This window comes from Asterias rubens, chromosome 21 (genome assembly GCF_902459465.1).
Source record: "Asterias rubens chromosome 21, eAstRub1.3, whole genome shotgun sequence".
Classification (NCBI taxonomy): domain Eukaryota; kingdom Metazoa; phylum Echinodermata; class Asteroidea; order Forcipulatida; family Asteriidae; genus Asterias; species Asterias rubens.
Window position 1 is genome coordinate 10,056,123 of NC_047082.1, and position 22,222 is coordinate 10,078,344.

The 22,222-nt window shown below is 39.2% G+C and overlaps 1 protein-coding gene across 1 annotated transcript; it reads right to left on the reverse strand.

Moving 5' to 3' along the window:
- Positions 1-1,842: 1,842 nt before the first annotated feature.
- LOC117304902 (DEP domain-containing mTOR-interacting protein-like) lies at positions 1,843-22,147 on the reverse strand. Its single transcript, XM_033789550.1, has 9 exons — positions 22,036-22,147; positions 19,187-19,692; positions 9,004-9,188; positions 8,102-8,222; positions 6,788-6,854; positions 4,788-4,902; positions 4,120-4,547; positions 3,214-3,318; positions 1,843-2,760 (listed from the first exon to the last, which is right to left on the reverse strand). The coding sequence occupies exons 2-9, from the start codon at positions 19,318-19,320 to the stop codon at positions 2,620-2,622; spliced, it is 1,296 nt and encodes a 431-aa protein (XP_033645441.1). The 5' UTR covers positions 19,321-19,692; positions 22,036-22,147; the 3' UTR covers positions 1,843-2,619.
- Positions 22,148-22,222: the final 75 nt, after the last annotated feature.

Genomic DNA, 22,222 nt, shown 5'->3' on the forward strand with positions numbered 1-22,222 from the left:
ACATTAGACCTTTCACAACTATAATTGGGTCCAAACTAAAATTCTACACTGTATTTTGTTCTCAGATTAAGCTTCAACACATATTAAAATGTCATAAAACAGTCTTTAAAAAAGCGACATTGACATCTACTTCGACGGCTGGAATAAAACATTTCGTCTACTTCTTCTAATCTAAAATATCTAGCGACATTAAAATAAAATGTACACTTTTGTTTTGTTTACATAACTCTTTAAGAGTTTCTCTATCTGTCGTTGTGTGCAGCGATTTATACTCAGAACCAAAATATTGAAATAATCTCACTAAAAATTTGAGGCTATTTTTCCCTTTTTTCCTTAAACGACAACATGTAATAAAATCTTAAATAAATCTATATAAAATTTGAAAAACTTTCTGAGGTCCCTTTTCGGTGGGTAATAAAACAAAAACATACAAATGCCTTCAATAATTGTCAATAATTATAAGAATAAGTGAGGTGACGTCATTCCTGCCATTGCATCACCTGATATTGACTATATCATTAGAGCTAATCCCAAATATGCTGCTAATTTAATGAAGCCTGTAAGCACAAAAACTTGCTAAGCACATAAAAATATTGCTTAGCAGCAACTGGTTAACAGCGAAAAAACCCACAAAAATTACATTATTTGTTGTGGAGACACCGATTGATAATACTGGTCTTTGACAATAACCAAAGGTGTCCAAACGCATTTCAATAGAGGGCGCACCATCCAAATGTACAAATGAACAATGTCCAAGTTCATCATTATGTTCTATAGGCCTACCTTTATTTGTACACATATAAAGCTAGCAACTTCTTTACTATTTAATAATGAGGGAGCAAACCAGTCAGCAAAGTGAATGAAAGAATACTATTATGATGACGGTTAAAATTAGTGAGTCAACAGAAATGATAATATGTACAAAAATTCACACACATGTCACATCAGGTAGTAATGCACGGTTTTCCTTGTATAAATGGGCGAGGGTGTGGGGACAAAAGGTTTTCTGTTTTTTGGCACATTCCTTTTTGAGCAGTCGTACATAAAACTAGTAATAGGGGATTTGCAGTTTATTTAACTCTACATGAGGTAATAATGCCTCGACGGATATTTCCTGTGGGCGTTAGTTTCTTCAACACAACATAACTTAAGGCAGCCCCTCAACCTTTAGGCGATACAAGGCATCTGCAATAATCTATAATAAACCTAGAACTGACTGACCGGGCAACAAAAGAGTCCTTGGCGTCATAACAAGAACTTTGTTTATAAGGCCTCAGTGGGAGACAAAGAGAGACACCCGAGTTCTGGAAGAAATTTGTACAAAAGGAAATGAATGAAAAAGAGAGATAGAGCGAAAAAAGAAAGAAAAAAAGAAAAGAATCAAACCTCAAGAACTTGCAGTTGAATCTGCTGGAAGACAAACGCTTTTCCCTGATTTTTTTTTTCTTAAAAGATTGGACGTTATAATGTCAGAAAGTGAGTACTATAAGGCATAGGGCATAGCAGTAAGTATACTTTTAACCCTACCTATTCTACTCTATGGAAGTGTCGTGGCCGAGCGGTTAAGAGAACAGGATTAAAACTCTGGTGTTTCTGATCAGCAGAGTGCGGGTTTGAATCCCCAGCCGTGACACTTGTGTCCGTAAGCAAGACACTTAGCCATTGCTTTGCCTTCGGATGGGACGTTTAGCCGTTGGTCCCATGTAACACATGTAAAGAACCCAGTGCACTTATCGAAAAGAGAAGGGGTTCGCCCCGGTGCTCCTGGTCTGATCGGCAGCAAGTTGCGCCACAGCACCTTGTGAAGCATTACATGGTGCTATCAGAATTAGGTCTCATAATTCAAAGCAGTCCCCCATCTGGCAGGAAATACTGTATGTTAAAGCGGCAGGAGCGTCACTGGGTGACGGACAAAAGTGCCAGGAGACGGACAAAAGCGCCAGGAGCGTCACTGGGTGACGGACATGTGCGCTATGTAAGAAGCCACAATTATTATTATTATCTGCTGCTGCCATAAGGCGTCCTGACGCCGTCTTACTTACAAGTCACATATTTTTAAGACGACTTTTCAAAGGCAAGTTGCTGTACCCAAACTTGATTTTAGAGATCTTATAAACTGGTTATTAAATTGCTGCCGATATCACAAATGATGTTCAGTTTCTTTTATCTTCATTCAAAGAGGGCAAGTATACTGGTAGTAAAAAACTGCCAATATAACACAGGATGTACCTTATCTTGATTCAACGAGAGTAACAATGCTGGTACACTGTAGCATTAGTTCGGCCACAATTATTGACACAAAACCTGATCTTTACACACATAAAACATGAATACCAGTATATTAACTTGAGGGTAAACTTGCCCATTAAAAAGGGACTGCATTTGAGAATAAAGCCTTTTCTCTTAGACTTTGATACCACACTCACTTCACACAAAATATGTGAAACTTGAAAGAAAAATAGAACAAAAACCTGCAGTGTTCATGCTTATTCCATATCTTTGGATGGCTTGGGACAAAGTGACAGGAACTAAATCTATCTATCCCCTTGGGCTGGCAGGGTAGGCACCTCAGTCGACACTTTGAAGATCTCCGGGGGAAACTCTACGAACGACCGACCGTTATTTCTTGTAGGCCTGGTTTCTTGGCATCAGTACGTCCATCGTTATTAGCTGTGTGTTCCTGAGAATAATGTGAGCCACCTCGATGTGATTCTTGTTCAAGACGTATTCACCGTTTACAAAGTACAGATACTGTTTAACCTGAGAAATAAAAAAATAAAAAAAAATAAAAAAAGAAAAAAAAAATGAAAAAAGATGATACACATAATAATAATAATAATAATAATAATAATAATAATAATAATAAGAGTGTCGTGGTCTAGTTGTCTAGTGCACCAGATTCAAGTTCTAGTGTTGTTAATGGTTGGGTTCAGATTCTGGTCATGACACCTGTGTCCTTGAGCAAAACACATAAAAAGATAAGACAAAAAAACGGTAGGTCCTGTATGATGTACGACTCAAGCAGAAGAAACGAAGCAGTATAGTGCACTGGACTCAAGTTCGGTGGCTCAGTCAACAGGGTGTGGGTTCCAACCCCGGTCATGACACTTGTGTCCTTGAGAAAGACACAATGACTTAAATTACTTTGGTTGCACTGGTTTGAAATGCAGACAAAAACAAGGCTACCCTACTTAATTGGCCTTCCATACACACCTTTAACCCTGCTGCAGCTGCTGGTCCGGTAGGGTCCACTGTCTGGACAAAGGATGGGCCGTCACCTCGGACAACGAATCCAAATCCAACTGAATCTCCGATGATCTAGCACAAACAAAAAAATAAAAAAATATCAAAATAATAAAATATCAAGTCTGCTTTCATTGCTCAGATGAGACGAAGCTTTAAAGACACTGGACACTATTGGCAATTGTCAAAGACCAGTCTTCTCACTTGCTGTATCTCAACATATGCATAAAATAACAAACCTGTGAAAATTTGAGCTCAATAGGTTGTTGAAGTTGAGAGATAACAATGGAAGGAAAAACACCCTTGTCACACTAAGTTGTGTGCTTTCAGATGCTTGATTTTGAGACCTCAAAATCCAATTCTGAGGTCTCGAAATCAAATTCATGGAAACTTACTAGAAAACTACGTCACTTCAACAGAGGGAGCCGTTTCTCACAATGTTTTATACTACCAACCTCTCCCCATTACTCGTTACCAAGTAAGGTTTTATGCTAATAATTATTTTGAGTAATTACCAATAGTGTTCACAGCCTTTAATAATGTTTTCATTGGGTACAATATTAAGGTGAGCTTCCAAATTAAATAAAGGGCCGGTGCTGTAACTAGACAAATTTTAGTGGTCGGTTCTAAATCAAATTTAGTCCACCAAGGGAGAGCAGTTGAACAAAATCATTCATGTTTAGAATCTTGGGCCATCATTGGTGCCGTGCAATCTGTTTTAGTTTTGAGCAGGCCAACCGAGCACCACCCACTGTGGCTACAACACTGAATGGAACTGGGAAAGGGGGGGGGGGGGGTTGCGTGTGACCGGGGTATTAGTTTCTGGATAGTTCTCCCAGGATTTAAAGTTTACAAATCCTACAGCCAATTATTTACTTTAATAGTCCGCTTGACGTATGGTGACTCCGGGTCGAGCAACATCGCAACTGATGGGTTCTGTTGACCAAACATGGTGGGCATGTGATTATCCTGCGACCCAGAACTCGTTGACAGATCCTCACTGTCAGACTCCGATACGGCGTTCCTTTCCAACATGGCAGAGTTCATATTATCGTCCTGCTCAGGGCCGTTCCCGAGGTAAAACTTTGGATTGGCTGGGGCAATCACTGGCGAGTCTGGCAGGGATTTGGTTGGGGAGGGTCTCGTGTGCGATTTTGTTTTCGGGTGCGCCACCGTGTTAGTGTCTAAGGTCACGCTTCGAGGTCGGTCGTCCAGCTCCAAGAGGTCAATGACCTTGAGACGGGCAAGCTCTGGATGGAACTGATACAGGTGACGCTCGTCCTTAAAATGATGCTCTGTCGTTACTAGGGAGCGAATGACAGAAATATGGAATTGAAAATGTACTGGATCAACAGGCTTTCGAGCTACATAGTGTTTAATTATACTTTTGTTAATCCTGGCCATCACAGTACGATTGTGCATGTGCCTTCAGGTTTGTACTGTTTTTATTTACTTAATTGTTTTTAATATATTCATTTAACTTACTGACCGTTTGTGATTGTTTAATGGCCAAATAAAGAACAAGAATAAGAGTGTGATATTACCATGTCTAATGAGATCATTCTCCAGTAAATCTTTCCCCAGACCCACAGCCTCTTGCCTGGAGGAGCATGACCTGTTCTTCACCAGCCAGTTCACCAGCTGGGTACCGTAAAAACTCTGAATAAAGAACGGGGAAACAGTCAACTACAGATAGTCTGTAAGGTTTGTGGAGACACAAAAGCCTGGGCGACTATTGTCAAAGTCGCAACTATTGTCATTGAATGCTTAGTCGAGTCGCGACTACTGTTTTTCAAATAAATTACTACAAAGCTTGTAGGTCCATAAAAAGCACAGCACAGTTTCTGTTTTAGTACTCAGTTAGGATAAGTTATGAAAATGTACAAAAAAAACTTTTAAGCCTCTCTCGCAAAAAATAAATAACTTAATACACTGTACTTATTTGGTATAATAATAACTGTATTTGTATCCCCTATGTCCAATTTGGTAGTGCACGTTTTACCATATGAACATTGCTTAGTTTATCTAAATAAACAATAAAAATATCTAAGTTTCAAAGACCGCACTCATATCAAAAACCCCTTCAATACAAATGAATCAACGAGCAAATAAGTGTGAAAATACAGTGGGAGTCATCCGGTAGCACATGACAGTAAATTGCACAAAGCATTTGTGAGAAGTTTAATATGGATATATTTGTAATAGTTACATCAGCGAAACCTGCAGAGGGTTTAGGGTAAACAAACCATGATATGGGTCATACGACGGGACAGAGTCCCATAAATGAGGTCAAAATACAAAAAAAATACAGTATGTTGATGTGTAAATTCATGGCTATGAATTCATCATATCATGGAGAACTTCCATACAAGGCTCAAATTTTTTTTTTTTTTAAATCCACAAAACAACTGGGCTTGTAGCTAAAAAATATCGAACCAGGAACATCGGGGCAAACCCTTTCTCTTTCCGTCAAGTTCACTGTGTTTTTTTTACGTGGGTTAAACAAACACACGAGACCAACGGCTTTAGGTCCCATCCGAAGGACGAAGCACCATGGTTAAGTGTCTTGCTTTTAGACACAGGTTTCACAACCGGGACTTGAACCCACACTCTTAACCGCTATGACCCGATACGCCACTTTATAACAGTGGTCTCTATATTGAGGGTTGACTGTATATAATCACAATTTTTCTGACTTATCCAAGGGCAAACAAAACCGGAAATCAGACTCAAGTAGGAAGAAGGCTGTATATAGATCAATGGCTATTTTAAAATCCATTTGATGTTTGCTTTCACCAACTGTAGCTCCTACTTATGGGAAAATTGTTGAAAGATTGCTAATCCTATAATGATTAACAGATTAATATCCTTAATCTGACCGGTGCATATTTATGAGTCATAGAGTGGCATCTGTTACTGCTTCCTGGTTTAAACTCGTACCCAATAATAATTAAAAAAATACTTCTGTCTGAAATGCTTTTTAGGGTCGATAAAAATTTGACTCTGAAAATGAATGGCAACTCTGAAAATGAAACGTGGTAAGATGTACAGCCGCTTCGGATAGTACCCAGTATAATGTATCAGAAACATTTCACTGCAAAGTAGTCATGGTAGTACGTACGCTTATAAAATGGTCTTTTAAAATGTTTGTGGTCCTGTAGAAATGTTGAGCTAAAGCCCAGGGGCCAATTTCATAAAAAAAAGCATAAGCAGCCGTTTTGTGCTTACAGAGCATCCCTTATCAGAACTTCAATTTCATACAGTTGTTTACAGTAAGCAAGGGTAAATGCCTGCTTACCCACGATTAGCACACAAATGACGTAACAGTGCAAATACATGGTGAACATGTATGCGCGTCAAGAATTTGTCTGCTAACTTGAGAAATCATAATGAAATAGATTTATGCTTCCGGACATTTGTTCTGCTACAGTAAAGCCCACAAATTTGCTTACCGGTAAACAGCTTTATGAAATTTGGCCCTGCAGTCTTGTGGATTTTCCCCAACCCACAAAATTTGAGCCCTGCTCATCGTACCATAACATACCTTATCATACATGTTTCCCAGTTCATTGTGTACCTTCATGATGGAACTGTTTCCGAGCTGCGTTAACCTGGGGAAGAGAATCAAGAAAATTGGTTGGATTGACCAATGGGAAAGCTGCAATTTCCTTTGCCTAGCAACCCTTCAAAATATGCAGATCAGCTTCCCACAAACAACTGGCGTCTCAAAGAACCTATTACTTTTATGATATACTTAGATGGAAAAGCTATGTTAGAAATATGAGACCCACGGCAATTAAAACTTACCGGTAAATATAGGGTAACCTGACTGGGTTAGAGTGACTAGTACAGGATTCGAAACTGCAACCTTCGGATTAACATACTTACCAACTCAGCTATCTAGTCCTTACGTACGTGGTCTTACTTTTTTGGGTGCGTTCGATTAGCTTCCCCGGGTCATCCCCGGTCTGCCCCCGTACGTTTGAATAGCTTTGACGTCATTCCGTCTTGGGGTTGGCCCGAGATGCATGACGTCACCACGAGAGGGCGAGTGTGATCGTTCGATAAGCTCTTGCCAAGGGGCTCACCCGAATGAGCACCGCGCGGTCGATACGGGGAAGCTAATCAAACGCACCCTTTGTTACATCTTTGTTAGAGGGGTCCCCCCCCCTCCCCGGCAAGTAAGAAGCAAGGGTGGGAGAAAAGAACACCTTGAAGAACAAGGCTTGAATGTGGAAATAATTAAAGCGAGTAAACTTGCAGATACAAACATGTATGAATCTCTTTTGGAGGAATCTTGGCTTTGAAAAAGAGCTGTTGTGGTCTCAATGTTTCACACAATATAATAATAATAATAACCAGTTTCCAAAGGGCTATCACAGCGCTACCAACATTATTACCCCCTGGTCACCGGGCCTAGATTCATTCCTTAAACCATCTCAGCTCCCTAGGGAGTATACTGCCTGTGCAACATTAACATGTGCTACCCGACTAAATCAATCACAAGAACCATCTCTGCCCTCACAGGTACCCATTTACCCCTGGGTGGAGAGAAGCAATTATAGTTAAGTGTCTTGCTCAGGGACACAAGTGTCACGACCGGGATTTGAACCCACACTCTGCTGAACAGAAGCAACAGAGTTCGGTGCTCTTATCCACTCGGCCAGAGACACCCGTCTTCAGGAGTACGCTGTTCGAAACTTCGAGACCACATTCGCACTTTTCAGGGCCAATACTCCTCGCAAATGAGATTTACACATGGTTGTACCTGCAAACTTACTAGTTATAGTTACTACTTACTTTCCACACCATTCAAACAATCCTTGCCTGACTGAGGTTCATGAATCAAACAACTTACTCATGATACAACTGGTGACTTTTGATGTACAGCTCTGTGTCTCTGCTCTGCGGCAGGGTACCATCGTCAACTCGGAATCGGTAAAAAAGATACGCATCCTTAAAAGTGTGGTCGTCGCAAACTGTAACACGACAAATTTAAAAAAATATATGAAGAATTAGTTCCTTAAGAGATGGTAACATTATTGAAAAAGAAAGTACTAGTAAAAAATGAAATTGTTATTACAAACGGTTTATATTTTGGCTAGGCTGTTTTAATGGACTCCATATCTTTTTGGTTGCTGCAAAAATTGTTTTCCATCAAGCTCTGCTCCTCAATCCTTTCATTTTATAGGGTGTCGTGGTCAAGCGGATACGAGCACCAAACTCAAACTCTGGTGCTTCTGTTCAGCAGAGTGTGGGTTTGAGTCCTGGTTGTGACCCTTTTGTCCCTAAGCAAGACACTTGACTACATGTATTTGCTTCTCTCCACCCAGGGGTAAATGGGTACCTGTGAGGGCAGAGATGGTTCTTGTGATTGATTTAGCCGAGTAGCACATACTTGTTGCTTAGACTGTTTACTCCCAAGGGAGCTGAGATGGTTCAAGGAATGATGTTAGGCCCAGTGACCATGGGTTATTATGACGGCAGAGCTTGGAGACGCTCTTCGGGTGTGAAAAGCGCTCTATAAAAACTGGTTATTATTATCAATCACAAGCGTGAATACGCACCTGAAAATATGAAACGCTAAAGTTACATGACCACATGTAAAAAGTTTCCCCTATTTCTGCTGTGTCATGACTCAGGGGCGTGACATGGAACAAAGCAAAACATGTGGTCTGTAGGTCCTGCTTTGTACAGTATTTTAGACTTTGGGTTAAAATCGTTGATTTTAATAACTGTTATTTGAAAAAGAAAACTTACCGTGATGAACAACATTGTGGCTCTGTAGTATATTCAGCATCAGCGTCGCCGTCGGTCTGTCCTTGACACCGATGTTTTTAATCAGCCAATCAACAGCCTCATTGCCGATAAAACTCTTGGGGTACATGCGTAGGTGATGTCTTCTATCCTTCACCATTGCAGGATCACACGAATGGAAACTTAGCCTGGGGGAGGCAACCATGAAAAACGATGATTGTTAAAACAAATTTGGATCCAACTTATACAGCTTCCAACAGAAAAAAACTTACTTTTTTTCTTACTTTGCTCCCATTTTTTATTATTATTATTATTATTATTTATTTTTTCAAGGTTATCTTGCCTACTTCAATTTTCCCCGAGCTAACTTCAATTTTCCCCTGTCATTGACTGGAAAACAGCAATTCAGTGTCTATTTCTGTGCGACATTGTACTCTATTTACATGCAAGTCATTAGCAAGCATCAAGTTACCTCATCCATTAGACTGGAACAATTCTAAAGTGTCGAATAACACTTCCCAACTAATACTAATACTAATATCGAAGTCTTATATAGCGCACGTATCTACCAAACAAGGTACTCAAGGTGCTGAGTATGTCTGAACTTTCAGAAAGATAGGTTATTGCAGTGTCAGTGATGAATTCTGAGACCCAATCAACTGACATGGAAAATATAACAATACTTGAAAATAATACAAAATCTATGGCAGATTCAGGAGTCAATGTTACAAAAAATTGCTCAGATTGCACCACATAAAAAAAAGGTTGGGGCCCTTAAGCAGGCAATGAACCCCATGTTGTCAGGGCAACGCACGTACGCGCACGCTTAGTCCTTTCACAAAACCTGCAACTATTTTTGTTTAAAGGCAGTGGACACTTGGTAATTACTCAAAATAATTATAAGCATAAAACCTTACTTGGTAACGAGTAATGGGGAGAGGTTGACAGTATAAAACATTTTGAGAAACGGCTCCCTCTGAAGTGGAGTAGTTTTCGAGAAAGAAGTTTTTTTCCACGAATTTGATTTCGAGACCTCAAGTTTAGAATTTGAGGTCTCGAAATCAAGCATCTGAAAGCACACAACTTCGTGTGACAAGGGTGTTTTTTTCTTTCATTGTTATCTCGCAAATTCGATGACCGATTGAGCTCAAATTTTCACAGGTTAGTTATTTTATGCATGTTGATATACAGTAACTGTGAAGGCTAGTCTTTGACAATTACCAATAGTGTCCACTGCCTTTAACTGCTAGTTCACAAACTATGGACAACCCTATGTGCAACAGATATGACACTCTTCAAGATATCAAGTGGAATAAGCTGTCAAAATACGTTCACAGGGCGACAGGTATGTTTAAATGTTTTTTTGTTGCAGTGCAGAGGGTCCTCCTTGGGAAAAAACAAAACCTCCCTGTGTGTCCAATTCTCTGAAATTCAAAACTAGTGCCAGGGGAATTTCCAATGTATAAGTTACTTGTAGTTCATTCAGTCGAGGAAGAAAAACAAATAATTCCACATGTTCCAAGGCAAGGGAATTTCCAATTGTCCTTTGCAAGAAATGTTTTTCTACATCCTTGATTGCTTTCGAAACAAATTTTCTAAGCCCTATTTGCATTCAACTTTCTGCCGAGACAAAATGAAGTACTCTTATGACTTATTTGCACGGGACAGAAGAGTTTATAGAGCCAATTACTTCCTCTTGGCGAGCACGCAGCGCCCAACGTCAACAAAATACACAGTTCAGAGTCCAATGCAGTCCACTCGAAAATAAGTATCAATACTTTGGTATAACAAGGCCTACAAACTTAGGTATTATCCACTTGAATTGCCTTGTCTTGTGTAACAGCACTTGAAACTTTAAAAAACACATCCTTTGCCCACACTGTGAACCCTGTACTATGGACGCTGCATTTTTATCACAAAAGCTAAACTTCCATGAATCAGTATCGGTGCTTCAACTTCTTCTTATCTGTCTGAATCAAGGCCTATGTATGGAATATTATTAGTCAATGTAATCAAACAAATAAATGTCAATAAAGAAGAGAGGTACGATGTGAATCCTGGCATGATGGGGTGGTGGTGGCAATACATCATGGAGATTGACACGGTAGAAGAAAAAAGCTAAGGCTCCTGGGGTCGATTTCACAAAGATTTAGGACTTAGTTCTAACTTAGGACTAGTCCTAGGAGATATTAAAAAACTAAAAGCTAACGTGTCCTAACTCGAGAAAAGACTAGTCTTAAATCTTTGTGAAATCTACCCCTACCGGTACAAATTGTACCAGAGAAACTGTTGCTCAAAAGAAGAAGGGAAAAAACAGTCGCTATTCCTTCATGCCTTTAACGATTTTAAGATTAAAAAGAAGAAACACTTTTGGAATGCGTGGTATCATTTTGGTTTGACCTTACACACGGAATTATGATAAGCACTTCAACGCTTTCTGTGCATTGGACATAGGCCCTGCGTGTTGTGTTCTGCTCGTATTTATGGACTCTGAAAGCATCAGGTAATCTGTGTTATTAGTGGTACATCGTAAGCCAACTGTTATCCTTGAAAATGCATTCTTCTTTTCATTAAAGACACTGGACACTATTGGTAATTGTCAAAGACTAGGCTTCACAGTTGGTGTACTCAAAATATGCATAAAATAACAAACCTGTGAAAATTTGCGCTCAATCAGTCGTCGAAGTTGCAAGATAATAATGAAAGAAAAAAAAAACACCCTTGTCACACGAAGTTGTGTGCTTTCAGGTACTTGATTACGAGACCTCAAATTCTAAATCTGAGGTCTCAAAATCAAAGTTGTGGAAAATTATTTTTAAAGGGGCAAGGGCACCAAGGCATTTCTCTTTGGTTAAGGGCACCATATGAGGAAATGGTAAATTTCTACAGTGAGCATTTCAAGGGCACCAAGGCAATGACCAGGGGGCATGGAGGCAATCGCCTAACCTTCGCTGCCACCGTGAAGTATTAAGCCTGATTACTTTCTGATGGTAAACAGCTGTTTTTCTGGCAAAGTGCAGAATTGCAGAAGTAGTTAACCTTTGACATTGACCCTTGACATTGGAGCCAGGGACAATCCTCAGCTGGGTACAATGCATTTACTACTACAATGCTACGTACTATAGTCACAAATCCATCACCATGTTAGTAAGCATACATTACTACCAGCATGCAGTTGAGCCAAATTGGCTGCATATATACTAACTGGAAGGAATCTTGGGCCTATATCTATCTATAGACAAACTGATGTGTCTACAAAATATACTGACAAAACAGTTACTTGCATTACGCAGCAAACGGAACTTATTAATATTTTGTTCTCGACTCGTTATAATATTTTGTTCTCGACTCGACCACAAACCTTTTGGTTCAACGAATTGTATTTGTTATTCTTTGTCTCGATGCAAATGCATGTCTTGAAGGACCATTGCCTACAAGCTCTGCTTCTAAAATGGATCCCTCTTCAGTGTGTAATAGTTATTTTCATTTTAAAGAATCATTAAGTGTCATGACTAGGGCTTCGTGAGTTTCATTTTCCAGAATACTAAAATAAATTAATAAATTAATAACTCAAAAATTCAATCAACAAAAATTTACGAGTCAACGATTTGGTTCTGACAATTAATGGAGATCGAAGGGTAGCTTTAGTATTATGGGATTGTCACTCTAATGCACATTTTAATTGTACCAGCACATTGTCTCTAGGCCCATTAATGTCATGGCCCTGCTTAGAGGCACTGGACACTATTGGTAATTACTCAAAAAAATTGTTAACATAAAAGCTTACTTGGTAACAAGAAATGGAGAGCTATTGATAAAATAAAACATTGTGACAAACGGTCCCTAATGTAGTTTTCGAAAAAGACATAACTTTCCACTAAAATATTTTAATTCGATTTCGAGACCTCAGAAATAGATTTTGAGGTCTCGAAATCAAGCATCTGAAAGCACACATTTTTGTGTGACAAGGGTGTTTTTTTCTTCCAATATTGTCTCGCAACTTCGACGACCAATTGAGCTCAAATTTTCACAGGTTTGTTATTTTATGCATGTTGAGATACACCAAGTGAGAAGACTGGTCTTTGACAACTACCAATAGTGTCCAGTGTCTTTAAGCAGCTCCGTGAAATTGGGCCCAGATGTTGCGAATAAAGATTTGGACCAACACCCCAATAAAACCAACCAGAGCTTGAGTCCTGCGCTTGAGACTGCTCGGCCATGAAAGCTAATAATGTAGGTCCTACACCCTGTGACCTATATTTCCCTGTTATGCCATATGCAGCCACGTTTCTTGATTTTATTTCTTCAGACATGCCAAGGAGGAGGCAATGGATGGCAACAGAGGAAGATGGAGTGAAGAAGATGTCTTACCTACATTACATATGTGTGGTCGAGACAGGTGCATGCAATTTGCAACTTCACACGCTTAAAGGGAAGGTGTACGTTTGGTAGTCACTCTTAAAATTATCGGCAATATCAAGGAAGACATGCCATGCTGAGCAAATTTTCATGCTTAGCAGCGCTATGAAATTGGGCCCAGGTCTGAAACATTGACTTAAACCGGATTTAAACCTGCAACCTCTGGATTAATGTGCCGGCGCTCTACCATCTACCAACTGAGCTATCTAGTCCTATGACAGCAGCAGTCCCCTTATTAATTTTGTCAATATCTTCGTTCTGGGAAGTCATTTGATGCTGACTCAAACTGTAACCGCTGCGTAGTCAGGGATCATACCCAGGTTTACGATACAGTCATTATCCCTCTTCTGCCGCTTGCCTGGTTGTATCTTAAACTTGAATGAGATCCATGGCAACACAACAGATGGCTTCCATGGCAACACAACAGATAGGCTTCTGACTCACACTTCAGAACAAAAATAATGAGAAATTGTTGTGATTTTTTAAATTTTAGAAGCACTTTTTTTGTTTAAGTGTAAACAAGTTCTTTCGTTAAATTCATTATTAATGTTTATAATTTTTATTGTGTCTCAGAATTTGCTAGGACCCATTGAAGGGAAGAGATGTTGTACTATTAGCAGGCATGCAACTGCCCGTTGAAAAAAACAGAGGAACATTTTCAAAGGCACAACGCAAGTGCGGAGCGAGGCAGCCGAAACGCCACGGGCCATGATACCCACAATGGTACCCTAGAAAATGTTGAGGTTTATTGTGCTCTTAGGTGCATTTTTAGCATGTACTAGGCTTATTTTACATGATTGTAGCTGTACACTGTTAATGCCAGGCATATATTAGGCAAAAAAAAAAATCAGAATTTTTTTTTTTTTCACGTAAAAAAACCCCAAAAAACGCGGAATTCCGCGGAAACGCGGAAGAGTTGCATGCCTGTATTAGGCGGGAAGGGAGAGACGACAGAGTTCATGAACGAGGAGTGAGACGGGGAGGACTTGTTCTTCAGCATACCCCACGCACCGCAATCCAAGCTTGCAAAACGGGCTGAGAATAATAGTTTTCAGTGTATAGCAGACAAAACCTAAAGTTGATAACAAATTTTATCGAGCCATTATATATCAAAGTGCAGCACACTACCCTTACTACATGTAGGGAAAGTCGTCGTATCACTATCAGCTGACGATCGGTAAGCATAGATAATGCCATTTGACAAACTCTGTACTGAAAACCCATGGCATACACAATGACCTTTTGGGTACTGGAAGACTACTCCATTTAAATGGAGGCCAAGGACGTATCACAGTTACTTTAAAGCCATTGGACCCTTTCGGTACAGAAAAAAAAAAAAAAAAAGTTCACAGATTTACAAATAATTTACAGGGTTTACAAGGTAATGGTGAAAGACTTCTCTTGAAATATTAGTCCATGAAATGCTTTACTTTTTGAGAAAACGGTAAATCAATATAAATTCTCGTTAACGAGAATTACGGATTTGTTATAAACACATGTCATGATACGGCGAAACGCGCGAAAACAGGAGTGGGTTTTCCCGTTATTTTCTCCTGACTCCGAATCCACAGGATTGTTATTTTATATATAAGTTGTGATACACGAAGTGTGGGACTTGGACAATACTGTTTACCGAAAGTGTATAATGGCTTTAAGGCAGTGGACACTATTGGTAATTACTCAAAATAATTATTATCATAAAACCTTTCTTGGTGACGAGTAATAGGGAGAGGTTAATGGTATAAAACATTGTGAGAAACGGCTCCCTCTGAAGTGCCATAGTTTTCGAGAAAGAAGGATTTCGAGACCTCAGATTTAGAACCTGAGGTCTCGAAAGCAACCATCTAAACGCACACAACTTCGTGTGACAAGGGTGTTTTATCTTTCATTATTACCTCCCAAGTTCCATGACCTAATGAGCTCAAATTTTCACAGGTTTGTTATTTTATGCATATCATGAGATACACCAACTGTGAAGGCTAGTCTTTGACGATTACCAATAGTGTCCACTGCCTTTAAGACTTGCCTAATACATTTCATCAGAGCGCATTCCCTCAATATAATTGCCAATGAATAGGCGGACAATGTCAACTCAATATCTGTTATACCACAGTCTGAGTCGACAGATGTTGCTTTTATATCCAGCCCTAAAATGACCTACATGTTCAACACATTTAATCTGTTCCATACCATTGATTTGATAATGAACGCAGAATACAATTGTATTGTAAACCCAGACCCGGCCTACATTTCACAGTTCAATCGTTCAATATGGTCGGCAAAAACTACACTGTCAAACACGCAGTCCATATCATCTGGCAACACCAATAGCAAACTGTACATTAAGCACGCACTGGAACAATTGTGCGCAGAAGGTTGAACACATCTGGCAGTGGTGGAAATACAGCCATGACACATTGAGATGCATCAGCAGCGTTCCTTCCTCCATGGCGTAACTAAGGTTTATTTTTAGGGTGCCACAAGGGGGCACAATTTTGTCTAGAGGGGCACTTCAAAAGAAGGGCAGGTTGGACCAAAATGTTCGGGGGCCAAATCTGTCGAAGATGGAGCATGTGAGCGCGAAGCCTTTACGGCGTGGGGTCCTTTGGGGTTTTAAAATTGGGTGAAAAAAAAAATAAAAAATTCAATCGGCAATCTAAATGGGACATTCAAACACTGTACACTTGCAGTGGAATGAAGGGCATGCGTTTTTTTTTCAGTGACCAAATTGTTACACACTAGACAATTCCGTCACATTCCAAGTGCAGAGTCGGAGGCACTCGTCGGAGAGGTGGCTCGCTAGGTGTGTAATACAGAGGGTGCGTTCGTTTAGCTTCGCCGGGTCGACCCCGGTGTGTGGCTTTTTTTTTTTCCAGGCAAACTTGGGTAATTATCTGCACACGTTAGTCCTGGAAAAAACCCACCACACACCGGTGTCGACCCGGGGAAGATAATCAAATGCACCCAGAGTGTAATAACAAATATTTGGAAAGTCCAAACATATATTTGAGGTATGGTGGCCACTATATGAGTGCACTGTTTGGTTTGGGTATATACAGACAAATGTACACATGTGTCCACCCATGTTGGTAGAAATACCCTTGTTGGAAAGTCCTACATAATGTCCATTTGTGTACATGCAGCCTTATATTTGAGGTACGGTGGCCACTATATGAGTGCACTGTTTGGTTTGGGTATATACAGACAAATGTACACATGTGTCCACCCATGTTGGTAGAAATACCCTTGTTGGAAAGTCCTACATAATGTCCATTTGTGTACATGCAGCCTTATATTTGAGGTACGGTGGCCACTATATGAGTGCACTGTTTGGTTTGGGTATATACAGACAAATGTACACATGTGTCCACCCATGGTGGTAGAAATACCCTGTCCACCTTATAACATCCCAAATTGTCTAATGCTCTGCAGCCACCACTCAAACCCCATCCATTCAAGCATACAAAACACTTCTTCGTTGAGAATTCCACCAAGCAGAAACCAGACTGCACCCAGACTTTACAAACAAAACAAATGTTGACAAAAGGATTTAAGCCCATTGACCAAGGAAGGAAAAGCCCTGGGGTTGCCAAGTCCCTCCCCTGAGTGCCCCTGAACAATAGCGAGATTAAATACTTCCACTGATTCCAGATTCAACAAAAGGTCTATCATTCTCTGTGGCTTGGGCCTGATAACTGTTAACAGTTAAATTCAAAATCCCTCTCAATGACTAGCCATGGACACACCATGACAAAACCCTTTACCAAGAATTTGAATGAATTATTCATGAAGAATTAGTTCGATCTGGCAGTAAATGACTGTGTGTGTATATGTATACAGCTTTTACCATGTACATGTCACAATGAAATCTAAGCTGTACAGTACATGTACTTAATAATAATAATTTTTCGATTTATATAGCGCCTAATAACTAACACTTAATTCTCTAAGCGCTTTACATTAGTGCCCTGGTCATAGGGCCAATAACATCCCTTTTTAATGTTTCTCAGCTCCCTTGGGAGTATACAACCTGGGCAACAGTTTATATTGTTCCAAAGGCTTTTTCATTCACAATATCAACATCTACCCTCGCAGGTACCCATTTATTCCCCTGGGTGAAGAGAAGCAATTATAGTAAAGTATCTTGCTCAAGTACTTACAACAACAAATTCATAAATCTATAAATTAGTAACATGTCCTAATTATGCAATGTATTTTACTGCCGCAGCTTTGTAACCATTGTTTAGAAATAAATAAAGGATGGGGTTTAAGACTGTGGAAGTATACGTCTCTAGCACACATCAAAAATGAGACAACCATTTTTAAAATGTCTCATTTGAGTTCTCCTTATTTTTTGTTAAAACAAGAGGTGTGCCAAATCAGGCAAAATTCGTGAATTATGAGACCTAATTTGTGAAGGTGGTGCGGCAGTGACAATTTAATTTTGTTTTAAAAATGGGTTGTGACTTCATGATCAAAGTAGGCCTGTGTGCTATAAGTGAAATTATTACCTCTCACCCAGCTACAGCCCGTACGTAGGATAAAACAAGGCTATATTTTGCTATGAAATAAATGTTGTTTTATATTCTAACAGTGCACAAAGTTTTCCAAAAGAATGCCCAGTAGCAATTTGTTGTTTTAATACAATTGCGATAATAGATAATTTGTTTTAAAATAATCTCATTGAACAAAAATGGAAACTTCATGGACTTTGGAAACTTAATTTTAGAAACCCCATTTGCCTATCATGCCCAAATTTGTGCAATCACTTAACATGCAGGTTTACATGACATCTTGCATGGCTCAAATGTAAGGGCAAAACCCAAAAGACTTCAGGGCTTTGAGCTCAAAATTTTTACTGAACCAGAATTTTGTCTCACGACCAAATAAAACAATATTATAAACAGCTTTTAGTATTTTAAACCCTTTTGATTTGAACAAGCATTTCATAAGGATATATTGTCAAGTTTCTTTCATATTGGTTAGTATACATGCAGGCTCAACAGAACTTTATTTAGGAATTTATCAGATTAAAAGTCAACATTTGAACCTCAATTTTGTTTATCAAAGAGATTCACAAGAGTGATGTATTATCTTTCAATTGAAAAATACAAGCCGTGGGACTTGAGTTTAATGACCCAATGCTAAAATCAAAGGCCTCAGGCCTCTGGTAAAACTCTGTCTCGTAAACGAGAGATGAACAATTGAAAAAAAGAAAGTCGTCCTAGCAAAACAAAAGTGTTAGCACAAAGGAAAAGGACTGACAAAAGCAACCTTTAAAACAACCTTTAACAACCTTTAAAAACACTGGACAGTGACCCTTGGTAATTGTCAAAGACTTGTTTTCTCACTTGGTGTATCGCAACATCATAAACTATTGACTCAACTGGTCACCAAAGTTGCAAGAGAATATTGAAAGAAAAAACAGAAGTTACCTCCTTCTAAAAAACGATGTTAATACTTCAGAGGGAGCTGTTTAACTCACATGGTTTATACGCCTTTCTAAATATTTATGCATGAAGTACGGCACAATGCTAATCCAAAACGAGGCGATGGGCGCAGCCACTGCAAGTGATGGGGAGCGTGCGCCCATAGCCTCATTTTGGGTACGAATTATGACGTCATGCATAAATATTAAGAGAGGCGTATACTATCAACAGCTCTCCGTTGCTCGTTACCAAGTAAGTTTTTATGCTAAATATTATTTTGAGTAAATACCAATAGTGTCAAGTGCCTTTAAAACATTTAAACTTATCAATTCTCTTACCTCAATTTCTCTCCAATAATTAGGATTTTACCAAATGTTCTCGTACTAATGGATGCGAGTGATGATGTCCGATGAGGTTTGGTGAGAGGAAGACCTAACTGACCAGTGGATTTACGGTGATGGGTAGACAGCATCTTGGCATCGACACAATTGTCCGGACTCACAAACTGAAGTTCCTTTAATGTGATGATCCTAACATGAACATCAAAGTTCTTTCAGGCCAAATGCTGGAGTACACAACCATGTTTTGCAGAACTGGAGCAGATGTTTTCCAACTTTTCCAGACATCTGTTTTTGTCTGCGCTTCTAAAGTAACAGAAGTTTTCACACTGCTTTGAACTGTTGACCGAATAGTACCGAATAGCTAGAACCTTGTTTAGAAGCCAAACTCTCTCTCTGAGTCCGACTGTATAAATTCTGGTGTTTTCTTTCTTGGAGATCTACCAGTTGACTTTTTCCCGAGACACAAAGGCTTCACTTGCTGCAGCTGCTCCTAGCAGACAATGCTGAAAAGGAAATAATGAGTGAAGCTTGCTCAATTACGACTCCACAACAGATAAAATATCTGGACTTTGAATTGGTAATGGCCAGTGGCAGTACAGAGTCCAAATAAAACAGTGCACCAATCTTTTCATGAAACATGATTATCCTTGAAAAATGATTGAGTATTAATGCTGTTATTACTTGGACGGAACTAGTAATTTGTTTTCTAACGACACAAATTTGAAAAGGATAATCATGTAATTTTCAGCATCACTATCATTGGTCATGTCGACTCTTTACTTTACTTCAAATTTCAAGAGTTTCTCCAGATATGGGACTCAGTTTGCCGACTCAACGATCCAATACTCTATTGAACTAATTCAACATTACTGACACACCAAGCCTGCAACACCAATTGTTCAACAATGTCAAAGCAAGAAACAATATAATTTTGGCTGGTAGCCTTTTTGTTGGCTCCGCCCACAACGCACGTGTGAGCAAGAACACGTGGGACTCTCAAATGCCTTTCTGCACAACTCTGCCGCACGCGCCAAGATATGCGCACACATGTCGGACCTTATTTGTAGGATCCTATTTGTCAGACCTTCGTGGCGTTGTGATTGGTCAATACCCAACTTGTATTACCATGGGAGGTTTTGTGAATAGAGTATTAGTAGGATTTGAAACTTTTTATTTTTTTTCTCTCCAGAAAACGTCAATTGAAACCAACGGTTCTTTTCAGAACCACCCCAACTCATTAGAGATTGTCACAACATGGTGTTACCGCAAACCTTTCTATATCGAATAGAGTATTATCTGCAAAAATAATGGCAGAAAACTCACTGAACAATTAAGTTGGAAACTGACTGAGTTGTGCTCTGATAAAGACAGCTGAAATGTATTCTTGTACATTGGGACAGTGAACTTTTTAGAGGGGAAACAAGTCTAGTTGGCATGGAACCAGATTGTTGCAGTTAGTTGTAACCCTCCATCCTCCAGACGGTCTGAGCTCTCCAACCATCGGAGGATGGAGGGTCATGGGCATTAGGCTATAATCACAATCAATCACGACACGATAGTTTTATACTGATTTTAATATTTATAGTGAAATGCTGTACTGTCAATTTTATTGAGTAGTGACTAATAAGAATAAATCATCACTACAGCATTTCACTTTTACTTATAATCAAATGTCTTGACCTTTTGATTTTTCAGTAAAAAGGCACTGATGCGTCCAAGCATGGAGGAAGAAAATACAAAATATTTTCTTCCTCCATGGTCCAAGCGAGCCTGCCTGATTGAGTCGACTCTTAAGTTATTAAAAAGGTTAAATTTTCCAACTGGTTAATGGTTAATACATTAGAAAAAGTTTAGGAAAAGTTTCCGTATGGCCCCACCACTTTTTCATTCGAAATAAAATAATATAGTATCTAATTTACCTGATTGATACATCCCTTTTTGTAAAAATGAGTGAAAAAGTGGTGGCGCCATACGGAAAGTTATCCAAAGTTTAATCTATCTTCCTACGATCAAGATAAAACTAAAAAAAAAACTAAAAGAAAAACCATGCGATTCTGGGAAAAGTTTCCGTATGGCGCCACCAGGCACCACTCTTTCGTTCGATATGAAATAATAATATTTAGATACCTCAATGACAGGCCTGCCACTACACGGAGGCAACCAAGGCGATTGCCTTGGTGCCCTTGAAATGCTGACAGTAAAAATTTACAATTTCCTAATACTAATAGGGTGCCCTTTCCCAAAGAGAAAATGACTTGGTGCCCTTGCCCTTTCAAAAACGAAGCATACACATGCCTGCAATGAGATTTCTCTTTTTGTAAAAATGGGTGAAACAGTGGTGGCGCCATACGGAAAATTATCCATAAAAATATACACACTGCATTAAATTTAAAATACTAATATTTTATAATATTATTTAGGTCAATCGCTTTTAAGTTTTATTTATAATTATACTTATACTAGATACAGTGAAAATGACCATGCACCAGCACTGCCGTTAATTAATAATCATCATATATAAAACTTTACAGTGTTGAGAGCGACAGCCTAAAAAATGAGGTACTTTTACAAACGTTACTAGAACTACAGGTTAACTAGAAAAAGACGAATAGATCATGCTAAAATTAAAAAACTATCAAACACTGCACACACAACAACATATACATCATGTACATGTGTACAGCGTGGTGGTGTTCACATGTACAGCGTGGTGGTGTACGCACACACCATCATCAACGGTCGAATCATGTCTTGTCACGAAACAAAACTCGATCGAAAACTGGCGACCTACACTAACATTTCAAATCCGCAATAGTCAATCAAAAGGTGACAGAGAAAACACATACCTTGCTAGCTGTTTGGCATGATCTCATACTGGTTCTTACTCTACAATCTAATATTTTAGTGGGCGTTTTATTTTCCAATGCCGTGTTGATCACGGGTCGTCTCGTAATCTCAAACCACAGATTCGTGGTCAATAAATTCGTGGACAACGTTGATGTTTTTGTGTGGTGTGTGTTGTTTGTGCGTGTG